The sequence below is a fragment of the Cyrtonyx montezumae genome, unplaced genomic scaffold (assembly GCF_038088225.1).
Source record: "Cyrtonyx montezumae isolate F1298 unplaced genomic scaffold, pur_monq_1.0 scaffold_21, whole genome shotgun sequence".
Classification (NCBI taxonomy): domain Eukaryota; kingdom Metazoa; phylum Chordata; class Aves; order Galliformes; family Odontophoridae; genus Cyrtonyx; species Cyrtonyx montezumae.
This window is the reverse complement of record NW_027071948.1, coordinates 5736593-5755502: the sequence shown is the minus strand read 5'-3', so window position 1 is coordinate 5755502 and position 18910 is coordinate 5736593. Positions and strand designations below refer to the sequence as shown.

General features: G+C 50.4%; 1 protein-coding gene across 2 annotated transcripts in view; it reads left to right on the top strand.

The window, feature by feature from the left end:
- Positions 1-18910, top strand: part of EPHB2 (EPH receptor B2) — a 95972-nt gene that overhangs the window by 58973 nt on the left and 18089 nt on the right. For both annotated transcript variants that reach the window (XM_065738201.1, XM_065738202.1), the window contains exons 4-5: positions 3505-3660; positions 4541-4876. In XM_065738201.1, coding sequence (XP_065594273.1) covers positions 3505-3660; positions 4541-4876 — 492 coding nt within the window. The remainder of the gene's footprint in view (positions 1-3504; positions 3661-4540; positions 4877-18910) is intronic.

The following is an 18910-nucleotide window of genomic DNA, read 5'->3' as shown; positions in this document are numbered from 1 at the left end:
TGCCCTAGCAGTCTGTGGTCCTTGCCTCCCTTAATCTGAGAATACCCCGATCCCTTGTGCTCAGGCAGGGATGGAGAGCTTTCCATTTCTCTTTAAGAGCCCCCGTGACAGGTCAGGGATGCTGAACCATGAGCAGCAGGTAAGAAATTCCAAGCATTTCTCCCTGACAGCTAAATTCCCATCACAACTGATGGATGTGCCTCCCCGAGCAGGGGGGCTTGCAGGTGTGCGTGCCCACAGGTGTGGTGGTCTAGCCAGATGCTTGAACTCCTCACAGTGCTTGCAGGGAGATGACCTTATGAACTCTGCAGGAGGGATTTGCTGGCAAGATCCTGGCGTGAAGGCTGTGCGATGCAAGGATTTGGCACTGGGACAGAGCTGCTGGGCTTTGGATGAGGGTGCTCCCTCCCTAAGGTTATCCTTGGGAGTGTGCTGGTGCTCTTGCAGGTGAGCAGGGGGCTGTAAGTGCCCAGGCTCTGCAGCATGAACAGCAACAGAGGTGTCCAAAAACCTGAGTTTCTTGGCCATCCTGTTGTCTTGGTCTTTGGAGCCTGTTTTAGGATAGCCTGGCTAAAAGGTTGGGGGATTTTGTCCCTTGCAGGGCCTTCCAGTGGTGCTTTTCAAACAGGGCATCACTCTGCCCTGCCTGGGCCTCTCCATACCTCTGTGACAGCACAGTCCTTAGGTCCCATCGAAGCTCCATGCTGACTCAGTGATGGCCCTGCAGACACCCACAGAGCTGCTGCATCCCACTTGCAGGCTGTGCACGCTCAGTACCGTCCCAGTGCATCTCACGTGGCCCCAGGAGTGGCTGCAAACAGGGCTTAGAAACTGAGGGTGCTGGGTTGATCCATGTTCCTCTTCAACCTAGCACGCAGTGGTGAGCTGCAAGCATGCAGGGTGCAGTGGGGAAGTCCTTGCTGGAGACACTTCTAAGGGAGCTGTGTCTGCAGATGCCCTGAGCTGAAGCTGGGATAAGGAGGAGGTGTCTTGGGGGATGATGCTGGGGAGCAGTATCTCAGGATGTAAGTTTCAGAGCACCTTCTCCAGGGAGGCAGGAGCAGCAGTGCTGTGCGCTGAGGAGGTCAAGTGGTCCATTCCAATCCCCTTCTAAAAGCTGTTAGCAATGGAAAGGTGCTTTTCCAGGCCTGTGCTGTCAGCTTATCTTTCTTTCTTATGGAGAATGAATGGGTTTATGAGGAACATTTGCATTGTGCATTCTTACTTTATTGACAACTCTTTAATTCACATCGCAGAGGTCGGCTGAGCTCTGCGTTCCTCTTCAGTTAATCTCATTTAACCTCGTTTTCCCTCCTGCATTTCTATCCTCTGCTCTCCAAACGCTGTCACTGTCGTTGGCAGTGACAGCACCTGGCAATGGGATTAATTGCTTATCTCCAGGATGAGGTAACATTGTGGGCTGCTAATTACATTTATCAGGAGGGAAATTGGAGGCATTGCCCAAGGGAAGGCTGTCCCACGAAGGATGAGTGTTGAGAGCTGGTCCTCCAGGTCCAAGATCCTGTCTTTTTCAGAGCTAGCAGCCAACTCTAATGCCAAGTACGAGAGTTATTTTTGTCTGTGTTGTAAGGAACAGGCGTGGTTCGTGAGAGGTATAAGGGATAAAACTCCAAACTGGTTGGGCAAAATGTTATTCCTTGCAGGAGGTAATCATAAATACCACACACCACTGTGAGCAGTGGACACTTGGAAGTGCTGGTGGAGGGTACTCTGCTTTCATGCCCTGTCCTTTAGGGCTGGGTCTCCTCTTTTTCCCTGTTGCACTCACACTGGTTGACCCGAGAGCACTGTGCAGGAGGCAGGAGATGGCAGAGACCCCACAGCTCGGGCCTACAGAGTCACCCTGGCCTCCACCCCACAGCAAGATGAGGGGCAGCTGGAAGAAAAGGCCAGGGATGTAAAACTCAGAGCCTTGCTCGAGTGGAAGAGGGCTGCCCGGAGATAAAGATGGGCAGAGAGCTGAGGAGCAGTGTTTCTCAGAACCAGTACCGTGGGTTTAAAGTGCTGTACGGCCATTCGGTGATTACTGTCTCTCAGCTTGATTTCAAAACGCTGCTGAGAAATCACACCAAAATATTCTCATTTTGCAGGGTTATTTTGTCCCATATCCATATGGGGAGGAAGAAAATTGCCAGAAGTGCTGGCCGTGCTTTGAGGGCAGATGAAAGGAGTTCTAGCAGCCCGGCTTGGTCAGACTGGAGTAATAATGTGTGTTGCTTTTATTGCATGTCAGAAATGGTTTTCTCATTGGAAACCCAACTTCAAGGAAAGGGTTGAAAACTGAGAAAATTCTTGTTTGTTTGTTTGCAGATTAAAAATAGGTACTTCTCTGTAATAGCTGTTGCTATTGGGCAACCTAGTGGTTGGCAACCCTGCCCACAACGGGGGGTTGAAACTGGATCATCTTCAAGATCCCCTCCAATCCAAGCCGTTCTATGATCCTACGATACGGTTCAGTCCTGAGCCTATGTTTTTCCTGGGCTGTTTTTCTGCTCTGCCTCATCCCTGAAAGCCTCAATGGTGAACTAAAATCGAAGTTTATTTAACTCATTTCAGTGCAGAAACCACCTGCCACCCCCCCCGGCACTTCATGCTGCACAAGAAATTAACAGTGGCGGAAAGTCACAACGAGGAGTAGTCACCAAGTGCCATGCTGATAAATGGTTGTACCTGAGCTTTTGCTTTGGCACTGGTGCTCTGCTGAGTTGGAAAGGGCCTTCTGTTGCTGTCGGCTTTGCAATGGTATTTTTAGCCATATGCACCATATCTGTTATTACTGTATTTCAAATTGGGGTCCAGCCTTGACTGCCCATCCGCTGCAAGGCACCACGTGCTCTCCTGAGCACATCATGTCTGGCTGAACACATGTTGTTTGAGTGGCTGTTGCTAATGATGCATCCTCGTTGGTGAGTGGCTAGACCCCAGCACGCTGCTGCTGGAGTGGCTGAGCTCTGAGCGTGGTGATGGCATGATAAACAGTGACATAAGCAAGAAGAAACTAATGGAGGCTCTTGCATGACTGTAAAATTCTTAGGAAGGGTCAGCCCTGCTTTGTAGAGGTCAGTTCCAGCTCCAGCAGGAGGAAGGATCTCCACCCTAAAAGGCTTTACTAGAAAATAAGCAGTCCAGCTCCATGCCATCCTCTCTGGGAGACTGTGGACCTTTGGTCTGGCATGGTACAGCCACTCTGAACTTCTTCCATGGTAGCAGATAAGAGTCCCCTTTGCAGTCCTAACACTTGCTGGGTGGACCCTGTTTCTGCATTCATGGTTGGGAGCGCAACAAGGGACCCCATCTCAGCCTGCCTTTTCAGGGCCTTCAGACCAGCTGCTCTTCCTCCACTTGCTAATTTCAAGTTGTCAGGTTTTGGCTTTGGATGCTGCAAGGCCCCGAAGTGCATTTTCCAGCAGCACTGCCAAGCTCTGGGCATCCTTGCCAGCCCTCCTTCCTCACAACTCACCGCTGCTCTTGGTTCTCTTCCAGGCTGCCCATCAGGGACCTTCAAGGCCAGCCAAGGGGATGAAGGATGCGTCCATTGTCCAATTAACAGCCGGACGACTTCGGAAGGGGCCACGAACTGTGTGTGCCGAAATGGATATTACCGGGCAGATGCTGACCCTGTCGACATGCCATGCACCAGTATGTGAGCTCCAGGCAACTGGGGAGGGGTGGCACAGAGCTGGGGAAGAAGGCATACATCAGCCAAAGCTGTTGGGGTGATTCAGTGGAGGCCTGTGCAGCTCTGGGCTGCGGGGCTGCACCTGGATGTGGAGGCCTGGGTGTAGGCACTCAGGAGTTTAGTGCAAGGGCCAGGAATCAGAAGAAATACAAAAAAAATGTCAGGTGAATCTTGTCATGGATGCTGTGTGGTCAAATTAGCAGGGACAGGGCTGAGTTAAGAAGGTAGGTTTGGTTCCCACTCCTGCCTTTGGCTGTTCAGCTTCCTGCACGCATCCCTGTGACACCAAGAGAGTCACAGAATGGCTTGGGTTGGAAGGGACCATAAAGCCATCTACATCCCCTGCTCTGGGCTGGTTGCCCCCTACCACATCAGGCTGCCCAGGGCTCCATCCGACCTGGCCTTGGGTACCACTAGGCATGGGACATGCAGCTCTCTGGGCAGCCTGGACTCCATAATTAGCATCCTATTCTTCCTAATATCTAAATCTAAATCAGTTTAAAACCGTTCCCTTGTGACCTATCGCTATCAGACCAAGTAAAAAGACGATCTCCCTCCTGTTGATAAGCTCCTTTAAGGACTGGAATGCCACAGTGAGGTCTCCCTGGAGTCTTCCCTTCTGCAGCCTGAGCAGGCCAAGATCCCTCAACCCTTCATAGGAGGGATGCATCTTCATTGCTGAACCCCGCTCTGTTCACACCGACCCACTTCTCAAGCTTGTCAAGGTCAAGCAAGAGAAGCAGCTGGGCTCAGCACAGGGCGAGTCCTTGCTGGGGATGAGTTCCCACAGCGACGAGCAGAGCCCTCGTTCTTACACCTTTCTCTCTATTCCCTCCATAGCCATCCCATCTGCCCCCCAGGCCGTGATCTCCAGCGTGAACGAAACCTCCCTGATGCTGGAGTGGACCCCACCACGAGACTCGGGGGGTCGAGAGGATCTGGTGTACAACATCATCTGCAAGAGCTGCGGGTCGGGCCGTGGGGCATGCACACGCTGTGGGGACAACGTGCAGTTTGCCCCACGCCAGCTGGGCCTGACGGAGCCTCGCATCTACATCAGCGACCTGCTGGCCCACACGCAGTACACCTTCGAGATCCAGGCAGTGAATGGGGTCACCGACCAGAGCCCCTTCTCCCCGCAGTTTGCATCAGTGAATATCACCACCAACCAGGCTGGTAAGAGGCCCTGTCTGCAGTCAGACCCATGTGGGAAGGGGAGGTGGGGGTTAGGGTCTGAAACCGTCTGCTGGATGAAGCTCTGTGAAATGAGCAGGGGTTGAAGGGGAGGCAGAGTGGGGTGAGATGTGGCGTGGTGTTTCTTGTTTGGTGGTAAGCAGGTGCAGTGGCTTGGCAATTCAGGGACAAATCATAGGATCACAGAACGGTTGGGTTGGAAGGGAACTTAAAGGGCCTCCAACTCCAGCCCTTACCATGGGCTGGTTCCACTCCTGTGTCAGGCTGCCCAGGGCCCCATCCAGCCTGGCCTTGAGCCACAGATGGGGCACCCTCAGCTCTCTGGACAGTCTCTGAGTACCAAGAATTTCCTCCTGACATCTAACCTAAATTTCCCCTCTTTCAGTTTTAAAACATTCCCCCTTGTCCTGTCACTATCTGCCCACGTAGAGGTTTCCCTCCTGTGTAGAAGCTCAACCAGAGGGAATCCCAAGCCTCAAATACGAAAAATATCCCCTATTTCAGTGTGCCCCAAGACAGAGCTGGCAGTTCAGCCAGCACAGCAGACCAGCTCATGTCACTGTGCTCTGGTGTCTCAGCATTTCCCTCTGGATTGGACCCGTAACCATTTTTTTGTGCCAGCAGGCACATGCACCATAGGTGCCTTTAATCCTGCTTGCTGGCAGCGTTGCAGACACAGCAGCAGCTCGCGCTGCTGCTCACAGCCCCTGTTGGTGCTCCTGGTTCCTGAGGAGAGAAGGTAATACCAGCTCGAGTGTTTTGACACAAGCTGTTGTCTCTGCTCCAACTGCAGAGAAAGCGTAGCCTCTGGCCCAAGCACCAGAACAGGCCCTGAAAACAGAGGAAAGCTGTAGAGATGGGAGGCTGCGAGCCAGCTGTACAGGGTTGCTGCCTGGAAAGCTGCTCCAGGTCCTTTACTGCTGCAAGCCACCTGCCGTGCTCACGAGCCTCTCTCTGCTCTACTTGGTGAAGAGGACAACGTATCAGAGCTGTAGTGGTTTCCCTTTGGGTTGCTAGCTTCTGTGCTGGCCCAGGGGGCTGTTCCCCCCCAGTTATAACGAGGAAAGAGATGTGTTGGGGTTGCTGGCAGTGCTCTGTCCTAGGAGAGCTGCAGGTGGCAGCTGTGCTAGTGGCTGGGTGGCCTGGAGACCCTGCTCTGCCTGTCCTGCCTGGAAGCCATCTGGAGCTGGAGCACCTCTTGGGGCCAGGCCTGAGCTTAATCCTATTGCACGGTGGAAGCACACCAATATGGTGTGAGGAGGCAAGCAAGCGGTCAGTCTGAACACTGCAGACTGTGTGCAAGGACTGTGAATGTTCCCCAGGGTTCCTGGACACGGCAAGACCTTCAGGACTAAATGGGATGGGCGTGCACTGTTGCACTGCATTGCCTGGAGGCTGTGGTGCTTGCTGCAGGTACAAGTGGTGGCATTGGCTGTTGGTAAAGTGGTGGTGCAGATGGGCATCGCTTGGTTGGGCACACACAGTGCTGAGAGAGGCAACTTGCAGAAATTTTTCGGTCACCTGTGAACCATCTTGGTGAAAAGCAGAGAGCTGAGTTGAAGGCGAATCCTCTTGCAGTCCCCTGATCATCCTCCTCCTTGTTTGATACTCCTTCATTATCAGGACTCACACTTCTCAGCCTGTGTGATGTCTCCCTTAATGTATCTATTCATTAGCACTGAACAGTAACTGTCTGCTTGCTAATTCCTCTGTAATTAGAGGTTCTGAATTCTTCAGCTTACACTGCCTGGCAGCCTTGGTGTAGATCATTAGCAGTTGGTAACAGAAGCTGCACACACAAAGGCAGAGCTGGGACAGGAGAATGGAGGGTGTTGTACTGGGAGGAGAGTGCATGGAGGGAGTGGGACGCTGAGCCTGGGAGCTGGTGGCTGCAGCGTGGAGCTGTGTCAGGTGGGTGTTAGGGAAAGGATCCTCAGCAGAGGGCAGTGGGCACAGCCCTGAGCTGCAGGAGCTCAGGGAGCACTGGGACACGGCTCTCAGCCAAAGGGTTTGAGTTTCCAGCTCAGGCTCTTCTGTGATTGTACTGAAATCCAGCAGCGTCTTTAACCTTCAAATATCATAAATTCTTCAGCATCCCAGAGAAAGGATGCTACGAGAGAGTGGGAAAGTGATCTGTGTAGAATGACCAGAGTGCAGCTACTGAGTGTGACCGGAGGAGTGCAGCTGGTGTCTGCGACAGCATGAGGACAGTTGACCCTAAATCAAATCAAATCGAGATCAAAGAAGGTAACACACTGTTCACCTTCCAGTTCTCCCAGAGAATCACAAAATCCCAGAATGCCTTAACGTTGAAGGGGACCTTAAAGCTGACCCAGTTCCAAGTCCTGCCATGGGCTGGGTGCCCCCCACCAGCTCAAGCTGCCCAGGGCCCATCCATGGCCTCAGGCACCTCCAGGGATGGGACATCCACAACTTCTCTGGGCAGACTGTGCCAGAGCCTCTGAAAAAATCTCCCTCTGAAAGACAGTTCATCACTTTCATATCCCTCTCCAGTGATTAATTAATGCCATCATTTAAAATACACACCTTATTTCTGGTCTGGATTTCACTAACAGTCGACATCAACCACATCTTTTGCTGTTGTCCTGTGTTAGTAGGATATTCCTCCTCATGTAGAGACACAGTGGGTAGCTTCTCTCAAAGGAAAATAAGAGGCAATTAGACCTTTGTTGTGCTACGATTTTCCAGAACGTGGCTCTCCCTTTAGCTCTTTGTGAGCACTTTCATATTTTGTGTTAATTAGATATTGTAGCTGGTAGAAGCGCTGCTACAAACGAACTGCTTTTCTTTCTGGACTGTTTGCTCACTGTTTGCTTTACACATCCAGGGACTGTGCAGCCTCACTTGGCTGTGCTGGGAGCTCTTAACATCCTTGGTGGTCTCTCTGATCTTGGTCCCTTAAGGTTCTGCTTCCATGGGTGCCTCTCTGCAAGACCTATGTTTGGGTTTCCAGTCCCAAGCATAACCTTGCTGTTGTTTTCATGGGCTCAGCCATCAAGCTGTGATCTATTGCTGTACAGAGATATTTCTTTGTCTGTGGCCTTTTCTGAGTCCTGGAAAACTCCATCTCTCTGTTAATCTTCTCCCAGGGCTATGTCACCCTCCTGAGAAGATGCCTTTCATGATTTCTAGCCTGTATGTGTGGCTCATTCCCCTTGTCACGTCATCTATCCCTGATGAGAAGAGCTTGCTTCCACCCTTTAACTGTTCTTCAGACAGTTGTGACTAAGATTAGATTCACCCTTACCACCTTCATTAGCAGACCAGACCAGAAAATTATGAAGGACCAGCATCAGAACAAAGAAATTAAGAGCTTGGAAGAGCCCTTTCCACCACATCCCTGCTCTCCAGTCAACTAACTCAACGGATTTACCCATTCCAGCAAACCTGTATGATCCCATTTCCTTTAAGGCCAGGTTGTATTTTCTCTTTGCTCCTCTCAGCAGACTCCTTCGTGACTCCCTAAGCTGTGTTTTTCCCAATGGCTCATCCTCTGCTTTCCTGCCTGTTGCACCCAGCAGCCACATGGTACCTCTCTCCTACAGCTCTGTCCAGGTCTTTCCAGCCACCGCTGTCTTACAAGACCTTGATGCCTAAAAGAAAACAAACGTGCCATGCAGATATAGGGTGCTACAAAAAAAAAAAAGCCACAAAACCCTTTTCTCAGCCATTCCAGAACCAGAGATCTGTGCCAGGAGGGTGAGCTGAGAGGGGAGCTGAGAGGCATGCCAGCATCCCAGGAGGGAAGGAGCAGGAGAAAAGCCAGGGGTCAAGGAGCTGAGCATGGCCCAACGCTTGGGATAATGACACTTGACTAATTGAGAACCATGCCATGTGTCAACCCTCTCACTTTGTGACAACACACCGCTCCTGCTTGCTAATTTGTGGCATTCGGTGGGGAGGGTTGGTGAGGGGGATAATCTTGGTGCTGGGAGGATTTTTGGTCTCCGTTTGTGCTGTGGGTGAGCTGAGTGCCTGGGAAACTGGGGAAAGGAAAGGGCTCCTTGGGCAGGGAAGTTTAAAACAGTGAATGGGAAGAGCAGATCTTGGTGTGGTTCTTGATATGTGGCTGCTGCTCACTGGGAAGGGAGGAGGAAGAACAGATTTGCAGATTACACCACTTCAGGACCTCTGAGTGTCTGGGGAAACAAGAACACCCGGATTTTTGGGAACGTGTCCCTTTTGTGAGGGATTCTTGTGTCACGCAGAATAAGAAGGGAGGATTTGTTCCAGGCTCTTGGCTGCAAACAGAGCCCAAATGAGCTATAAACAGACACTGGGATGGGTAATACAGTGTGACACCAGCTCATATGTGGCATAGGAAACAGATATTCATTCCCAATAAACTGATAAGGAGAAGCATCTGCAGCAGAAGTTGAATGACCCATCTCCTCTGTTTCTGAGGCTGCTGATAACTTACTCTGATGATGTATGTTATGACACAAGTCCTTTGGCTTGGGAGATGTACAGCTCACACCTGTGCTCTAGGTTCATGCCAGACACCATTAAGGTGTAAAATTCCCTTGTAGCCATGGTTCATGAGCTTCTCCTCCTGGCTTTGCCCTGAACTGGCTGCAGCTTGGAAGAGATTTCTCTGTCTGAAACAACAACCTAGGAAAGCATGTGCAGAAATCACTTCTGAGAGCTGGAATGAGCCTTTCAGCTCTTAAAATGAGTCTGTTTCTTTTTATGTTCCCGTGTAAATATAAAAGCCAGGAGACTGTAGCACCCCAGCATCTTGCTTCTCTCATCCAACCACCCAGCTGCGGCAGGACTGCGACCAGCAGTCAGGACAGATATGGCTTTGACTGGATAATTCTTGGTAATCACCAAGGCAGAGATCTCCCCACATCTCCAATAACCTGTCCTAGGGCTGCACAACCCTCTTGGGGTGGAAACTTTTTCTCATGTCCAGCCTGGATCTCCCAAGCTGTGATTTGTGGATGCTGTCCTGCATTACACTGAGATTCAGATGTTCAGGCCCAGAGGTGTTATAGATTACCCTGTCTACCTGTTAACCTCACATTCAGCCCTGTGTTTGACTGAAGCATCTTTGAGAAAGGCATCCAGCCTTTACTTTAGACATCAAGATGCTGTTTTGGTGCCACTGGGACCAAATGTTGGAGACAGCTGAGTAGGACCCAAGGGTAAACCATGAAAAGGAGACAACTCCATATAACACCTCATGAAAAAAGGATCATGTGCAAGACTGGACTGTATCCAGTAAGGTAGGTTCACCAGCTGCACTGAAGTCTCATTACCATTTGAAAAAGCTGGGTGAAACTTGGACTGGATGACCTTAGAGGTCTTTTCCAACCTTAAGGGTTCTGTGATTCATATGGTCGTTGCACGTACTTCTGGCTGCCTGCATTCAAGAGAGCTGAGCTGTGCTGGTGTTAGGTACATAGAAAGGCTGGTCAGGTGAACAGGACACAGGAGAGCCCATGTTCAAGAGTGGAGACTGAAAAGGCATTGTGTGTTTCATCTTGGTGAGGGGGATACAATTGCTGTAATTGGGTGTAGTAGGATGGAGGGACACCAAAAAGAGAGAAGTGCTATTAAAACAAGACAAAAGCAGGTGGTACAGACTGGCTAGTGATGGACTTTGGGTGGGGAAGCCAGAGCAGAAGCCTTTGTGCCTGTGTGAGGGCAGGAATGTGAAGCAGGAATACATCTGCTGAGCTACTATAGGGTTACTTCTGAGGTCTTCTTCTGTGGCAGACCTGATGTCCCAGCTTACTGCCTTGCTGCATACCTTGGACTGGCTGAGGGCTCTGCAGCAGCTGGCCATGAGCACCTGGGAGAGCCCCAGCCATGCCCAAATCCCCTCTGCTCTGCGCGTTGGAGACTGCCTGGAGCCAGGGCTCCCAGATGGCAGGAGGTTTGCCAGCTGCTGGCACTTCAGGACTCCTCTTTCTGCTTGTGTGGTGGGCAGTTAGGGGGATGCTGGCAAGGCAGGGTATAAGCTGCATGGCTCAAGCTTTCCTAGCAGATGCTCTTCTCCCACTACCAGCTCTGTGGGCTCCTCCACCTGCTGACTTCCAGATTTCCCTGTTGCATAAATTACTTCTTGAGTTTGAGGATCATTTTTTCCCACACCAGCCTGGGGCTTCAGAAACCTTTTTCAGAGCATCTGGAGCTGACTCTGTGTGGAAGACAAAAAACCACCCGTGATAGATGCGAGTGGAAAATCCCCTTCAGTGAATCAACTCCTCCCTTCCTCCCTGCAGGGCACTGCTGTCCCTGCTGTGTGTGAGCCAACCGAGTGGCTCAGGTGCTCACCTTTTGCTTATGTGTTCAGGAGGGGTGATTTATCTTTACTGCTGCACTTGGCAAACGATCTGCAGTGCTAATCGCCTTGCTTGCGCACGAGGCACCGAGTGCCAGCGTTTGGGCAGGTGGAGCTGCCAGAAGCAGGTATGTGAAGCTGCAGAGACCCAGGGAGAGGTGCCACGAACAAAAATGGCAGGGGCACGGTGTTGGAACAGCGATAAAATAATCCTGATAGCTCCAGAATTTCCCAGTGCACAGCCGAAGGCAGCCTGGTGGAGCCTCAGATCAGCCAGAGCCATTGGGTGGAAGGGGATGCACTGCAGCAGGCATCCTTCTTCCAAGCTTTTATCAGGAAAAATTGCTCTGGTCCATTTTTCACGTTTGCAGTTTCCAAAATGGGTATATCTCTAAGAACATTTTAGGTTGCCATTAGGCACTTTCTAGGAAAATAGCACGTTATTGAAAATTTGGGGAACGAGTTGAAGGTGTGGCTTCTGCCAGCTTTCTTGCTTCTTGCCAGCCCTGAGCTGATGCCTTGATCTGGAACAGATGAGATTTCCATGTGAAGGTGGGGACAAACCTGGTGCTGGGCGACCCCAAGCTCACTCCCTTAGCTGTATCTGGATGCTGAGGTTCTCCTGAGTGCCAGTGGAGCATCTCCTCTCCATGCTGAGAACAAAGTCCAGCCCTTCTCCATGGGTAGGTTGGCAGTGTGCAAGAGAAGGCTGCAAACTTGGTTAAACAAAGAGCATAAAGACACCAAAAGCCTTCTGCCTGAGCCACGTGGCTGGGCTTGTGGCGTTAGGAGCTGCTTTCAAGGCTGCAACCTACATCAAATCTAGGTTGATTTAGCTGAGGCCTGAGCCAGGAACTGGAACCTTGGTGTCAGCAGCAGGAACTGCACTGAGGATAGGTGGACTGATGCTCAGGGTGGTAAGAAGGCAGTTACTGCTGGGAACCATGTGGGCCTGGGACATCTCAGGGCAAGCAGGGAGTGCTGGTCTGGGTTATATTCCCCATGAGTGGGATGCTGGTGCAAGACACTCAGGTCTGTGGAGTTGCAGAGTGAGTTGTCCTGACTTTTCACCCTGTCCCCTTTAGGACTGTGAAATCATTAAGGTTGGAAAAGACCCCTAAGATCATCCAGTCCAACCCCAGCCCACCCTCACCATGCTCACTGACCACATCCCTCAGTCCCACACCTCCACAATCCTTGAACACCTCCAGGGACAGTGACTCCCCCACATCCCTGGGCAGCCTGTGCCACTGCTGACCACTCTTTCCGAGAAGTTTTTCCTAATATCCAACCTGCCTGACCTCCTGGAAGTTTCCCAGTCATGCACAAGGACAGGACTTGAGGCTATTTCTGCACTCTCAAAGAGGATCATCCTCGGATGTAATCTCTGTCCCACAGAGAGGCAGGCATGTGTGTCTGAGCTGCCCAGAGTGCTGCTCTGTGCCTTTCTCTCCAACTTTTTTTTCAGGCACTGTGGAGCCTGGATCCCAGCCTAGATGTCACCAGGCCCCATGACTTCAGGCTCGGGGAAGCCCGTGCTCCATGACTGATCACAGCACATCCTCCTTGCCGCACAGCATCGCCCTTTGGTCTCACCAGAGTGAGCAACTTTCTCCCCATCTCCCCATTTTCTGCCCTGTCCCTTGGCCTCTGGACTCGCTGGTGCCTTGCAGCATCATGCTGCATTTCCCTACCACTCCGTCTTCAGCTGGAGGTCACGCAGTTAATCCTGACCCCAGATCACAGCCGCTCCTGCGAGCGGGTAATTGAAAATGCCAGAATTCCCCACTGACCCTCTTATAATAAAAGCAGTTCCCCATCCAGTAACCTGACACTTCAGGGACCGAGATCTGTCAGAAGGGCTCCAAGGAGATGCTGGAAAACTCCCAGCTGTTCACCTCTTTTTTCCCCAGGGTAATTTCAAAGTGCTGCTGGGGAGAGGCTGTGGGTCGGGTTGGCTTTGCTCTCTCTCTGTCGTGTTTTCCAGAGCAAATGTTGACTCTGTCTGACATGACATGGGTTAGTGGTATTAAAGTGATCAGAGATAGTGGTTTTGCTGCCTGTAACCTGACTCTTCCAGCTAATCCAGAGGAGGAACGGAGGCCCTTTGATTATACCGGGATCTCAATAGCCCTGACCCACGGACAGGCAAGGAGTGAAAGGCTGAGCTTGCAGGGCTGGCAGGTGAAGGAGACAAGGGGCTAGGTGCAAAACCAGGGGCAGATTGCTTTTGGCAGCATTACAAATGCATAGACAGATCATGAACAAGAAGCTGTGCAAAGGGCCTGATGTCTCCTGGCATTCCAAAGCCTGGAGCTACGTGGTCCTACCCAGTTCCCCATCAAACTGCCAGGGAGCATTGCAGGAGGTGCTGCCTGGGGCTTCCAAGGCTTTGGTTCCCTCCTTGGGACTGATGCAGTGTCTAGCACAGTTTTATTGCATTTACATCAGCAACCTCTCCGTCTGCACAGTGTGACTTTCACTGGTTGTTGAGTCCCAGGTCAGGACCTGACATAGAAATTCGGCCTCTGTAATCTAAGAGTGGAAGAATAGGATGCCTGTACCCATGGTGAGTCTAAAGATGGGGTGGACCAGCACATTTGAGGGAGCAGCCTGTGTCATAGGGCGGTAGCTCAGTGCCTGCAAGGAAGATGCTTGGAAGACCTGATGCACTGTCCTGCCTTTATTCTTGCTCTCTCAGTGCTGAAAAGGTAGAGGTGGGATAGAGAGGGAGGTCACATTTGAGTATTTAAAAAGTAGAGATGGGAGAGTCTGGGAGGAAGATAACTTCATATAATCACTGACTGAATGGAAGGAGCAAGGCACCCAGCAGCTGTCCTTAGGACTGCTGGTCATGTTTAAGCAGACTGACAAAACCTAGTGCTGTGGAGATGTGTGGGGGAAGCACGTGGGCTTCCTAAGAATGCCTCCAAACCTCATCTCACAGGCATAAAACAGAGGAGGAAAATAGGCCTATCTATTGCTCATTCATCCAATCCAGTCCTTCACTGTGTGACGCCCTCCTGCTGCTTTTTGTCACTTTTATCATAATGAATTGCCCTAAGGTTGACACAGCAGTTTCACCAATTACACTAATTTTGATGCATCTGGGGTCCCTCACCCTGCTCCCAGCAGGACAGAAGGGTTTGTAGGGAATGCCAAGACAGCCTGTGTCCTGAGGTGCTTGGTTTAAAGTCAAGATGGTCTTTTCCTAAGGCACTCAGGGCTCCAAAAGTTACGGCCTTGTGTCCATGTTAGAGGTAAGGTTGTGCTCCCTTCAATGGGATTGCCATTGAGAATAGGCAGTAGAATAAAAAGTCCGACTGCAGGCCTCCTATTAGAGAGCAGATCTCAGTCTGATGGCTGTGCCCTCCTCTCTCTCAGCATAATATGAATAACAAGAAGAAAATTGAAGGTGCACAACACAAAGGGAGCACCAGCCCTGCAAAAACCATGTGGGAACTGGGCTGAGTCAGAGAAGTGTTGACTTGGTCACACTCTGAGGAATATCCTAAGGGAGGGGGTGCTGCTGACTGTTAGTGGCTGTGAGATCCGTTTTGAGATTTAGATTTGAAAACGAGCTTAACAAAAGATTGGAAAGGTTTCAGAGAAGAGTTATCAGATTGATTTGTGGGCTGATAAATCTGTGAGACACACAAGAAACCCAGTCTACTTAAGTTATAAAAGATGAAAAGAAAACATTTTCATGATTTTTCTATTCAATTTCATGTGGACAAAGCTCAGTTTCTTGACTCCTCCTTGGTTTTGCTAGGAAAAGCAGGAAGCATCCAGCAGTTGGAAGCTGAAGTCCATAAATTTCAGCCTGAAAGTAGAATGTGCATTTTATAACGTGGCAAGTAACCGCAAGGGAAGCCTCCCAGGAGGCTTGATGGGCTCGTCCTAATTTGCAGACTTCAAAGAAAACTGGATGTCTGTCTGTAATATACACACACAGTCAACCACAGATGTTGCGGCTATGCTGAATCATAGAATCATTCAGGTTGGAAAAGACCTCTAAGATCACCAGGTCCGACTGTCAGCCCACCCCCACCATGCCTCCAGCCACGTCCCTCAGTGCCACATCTCCCCATTCCTTCAACACCTCCAGGGACGGTGACCCCACCACTTCCCTGGGCAGCTGTGCCAGTGTCCAACCACTCTTTTGGAGGAGATTTTCCTAATACCCAACCTGTACTCACTGCTTGGCTTCTATCACAAGTCTTGTGCAGATGCTCAGACCTGGGTGTTGTTAGAGTAACTTTTTCCAATTTTTTGTGAAATCTGTGTGTTCCTAGGCAGTCTCATCGAACTGCCCTGTGTTTTGTGGTCAGTGTGACCAGGAATTGCTGCACTTAGAAAGTGCTTCTTTCTCCCAGAAAAGCACACATTCCTTTCATTCTTGTCTTCCCTCCTTTCCTTCTCTCCAAGATTTTATGTTGTTTAAGATGCCATTGAGGCTGGTGGGTCTGGAGCTCTCTGCTTCCTTGCCCATGGAGGTATTAGCCTGCATGCCAACTCTGCCAGAAGGAGACCTGGGATATGCTTTCAAGCAAGGATGTGAACCTTTAAAAACAGATCTGTGGTCAAATTAAAAAAGGATCAATTTCCAGAGGGAATAATAATTTCTTTATTATCTGGAAATACATGCTGAGCTTCAGAGGTAACATGTGGCTCAGCCCTGCCTCTCTTGTCGTCATTGGAGACCTCGTCATCAATATCCAGGAGCTCGGATGTAGATATCCCCATGGTAGGAGGGAGACTCAGCTTTGAGTTTAGGTATCATTATTTGAGCCTCTCAGCAGAAATCCAGAGATCCATAGAATCATGATGGTTGGAAAAGACCTCTAAGATCATTGAGTCCAACCATCAAGAGGGAATAACAGTGCTAGCTCCCATGGAGAAATCTAGAGCTGTCAGAGATCGTAGAATCATTTGCGTGGGAAGGGACCCTCTGAAGGCCACCTAGTCCAACTCTCCCACAGTGAACACAGCTAGATCAGGTTGCTCAGAGTCTTCTCCAGCCCCACCTTTTGTCTCGTGGTCAGAGGCAAGATGTTCATCCTTATTTACTCAGAGAATGCTAGCCCAGCACCTGGGGTAAGTGCACTGCATGGCCAAGAATCTGTTTCTTTAACGGAAATAAGCTTGTCAATAAAGCCCAAGATGAGAAATCCATCAGCAAGCAAACATCCTTCAGCTTTCAGAAATGAGGAGGCACCTGAGCCTTCTGCTTCATCTCTCTCCCCAATACGGTCTCTTGAGCTTCAACTGTACACAAGTAAGGTGCCAGGCTAGTTATCTTGGCAAGAAACACTGCCCTGGGAGATACCAGAGCACTTCCCATTGACAAGTTTCTTCTACAGCATGGCTATGGTGAAGTAGAAGAGAGAAGGAGGCCTTTTCTTGCCCATTCCCCTTTTGCTAACTTTGAGTACTCATGCAGAAGGTCGTTTTAGACTGACTTTGACAGTGACTGCAAGACAAGAGAAGCAAAGACTGTCTGCCCTGAGAGGTAATGGATGCCCCATCCCTGAATGTGCCCAAGGCCAGGCTGGATGGAGCCCTGGGCAACCTGGTCTGGCAAGGGGCAACCAGTGCACTGGAGGAGTTGGAACTGGATCCAACCTAAGGACTCTTCCAAGCTAAGCCATGTTGTGATTCTCTGCTGTTAAAGCTCCTTGCTTATTTGTATCTTTGGTACTTCCCTTACCAGAGCAAATGATGGCTTTACGTTTCCTTCCCAGCAGTTCTGTGGCTTGTCGTGGGAAATGGTCAGTCAGGGGTCTGGCTGTGTGGCAGAGCTCACCCTTGGGGTGACAACCATGGTAGCATCCCTTGCATTCCTCTTGTGCTTGTGCACAGAGAGATCACCTCGTGAGAGATTTTGCTGCATCTCCTCCCCAGCACTGCAGATTTTGTTACAGCAGGAGACAGGTCATCTGCCTTTTTACATCAGGGGATTTTCATTAAGCAGGTTTTACACTCCAGCAGTAGTTTTGGCATGGTTTATTTCTCCAGCCACGGGGCATCTCTAAGAGGAATCCAAAGAATCTGAGGCTGTACCAGATAACGAGGATGTAGGAAAGTGTCTTTCAAGGACTTGCATCATTCATTTTACCTTCAAGTAGTGTGGGGCTCGAGGGTTTCAGTCAAGAAAAAGCATCCCTTTTCCACAGCAACACTAATTCAAATGCCTTCCATGAGCAAGGGAGAACCAGTGGCAAAGGGAGTGTCCTTGGTGCTGGGCACTGACCTGGAAATGGTCCCCAAAGCTCTTTCTTTTGTCACGAGGCAACAAAGAGGACTCACTGCTCCTGGAACAAGGTGACCGGTCCCGCAGTGCCAGGTTAAGTGCCGCCGTGGAATCTTTGGCATTAACAGCCCAGCTGTGCTCTGGATAGTCCTGGAAAGAGCTTTGCACAAAGCAAGCTGAAACAACAAAGACTTCATTTTGTCTTCTCTTCTTTGCAGTTCGTTATGTGTTTGCTTTGAAATACTCAACAACCTAAGGGAAGCTTACAGCTTATTCAGAAACAACAGTTCAGGGAAGTCAGCTTAGATATTTTGCAGTTTTTGCCATCTTTGCCCAGCAGTGTCTATCATGTGTCAGAAAGTGTCCGTATCTTACAGTTTTTTCTGTAGTTTGTCACTTCATCATGTCCCATATCAGCAAAGCTCTCTGTGTGCCGTGGTTGAGACCGGTCACAGAGGTGCTTGGTGTTTGTGTTAGAGCCTCATCACAAGGTGTGATGAGGTTATCACTGGGTAGCACTACCCCAGACTGTGCTTTTTTCATCTCTTTCCCTTTTAGCTATTCCTCTGTATGCTTTAAATACTTCTGGAAAGGTACTCAGAGAGCCTGTGGGGTCTCCAGGCTTGGATGTATTTGGATGTCAGTTGGGGATGGACCTTAAGCAAAGTGATGCGACTTTGAAAGTACTCATCATCGAGCAGCTAGTGGGACTAGAACCCTCCAGAGGTCACTTCTGACCTAAATCTTTCTGTGATTTCATTATTGAGCATTTCCCTGATGTCTCTCACAACAAGAGAAGTTGCTGAGGATCATAGAATGGATTGAGTTGAAAGGGATCCTTAAAGGACACCTGGTCCAACACCCCTGCAGTGAACAGGGGCACCCACAGCTCCATCAGTGCTCAGAGCCCTGTCCTGGTGTTTAGGACTGTGGGTTTCCCACCAGGTTGCCCAGAGAAGTGGTGGATGCCCCATCCCTGGAGACACCCAAGGTCAGGATGCACCTGATGGAGCAGTGGGTGTCCCTGCTTTATTGCAGGGAGGTTGGACCAGGTGGCCTTTAAGGGTCTCTTCAAACTCAGTCCATTCTGTGATTCCCAAAGCACCCACAGGCTGAGTGTTCATCTCAGTGCAGAGCCCATCACTACTGCAGGGCCATCTGTAGCTTGGCCTCATCTTCCTTCTAAAGCCTTTCTCTGCAGAGGGAAGTGTTCTTTCTTGGAGATGGCAGGTGCCCTATGAGATGCGTGCTGATGAAGAAACAGCAAGTTCTGACAAGAGCTGGCAGGCTCCGGAAATGTTACCTGTGTCTTATCTTAGCATCAGCGTGAGAAACTGGTCCCAGGAATGTGTAAATATGGGCCCTGAAGGAGTGGGACTGGGACAACAAGGAGGGACTGGGGTTGCTGAGTTGCCCAGTAGCTCGGTAACACGGTGGTCCCTGCCCCACCTGC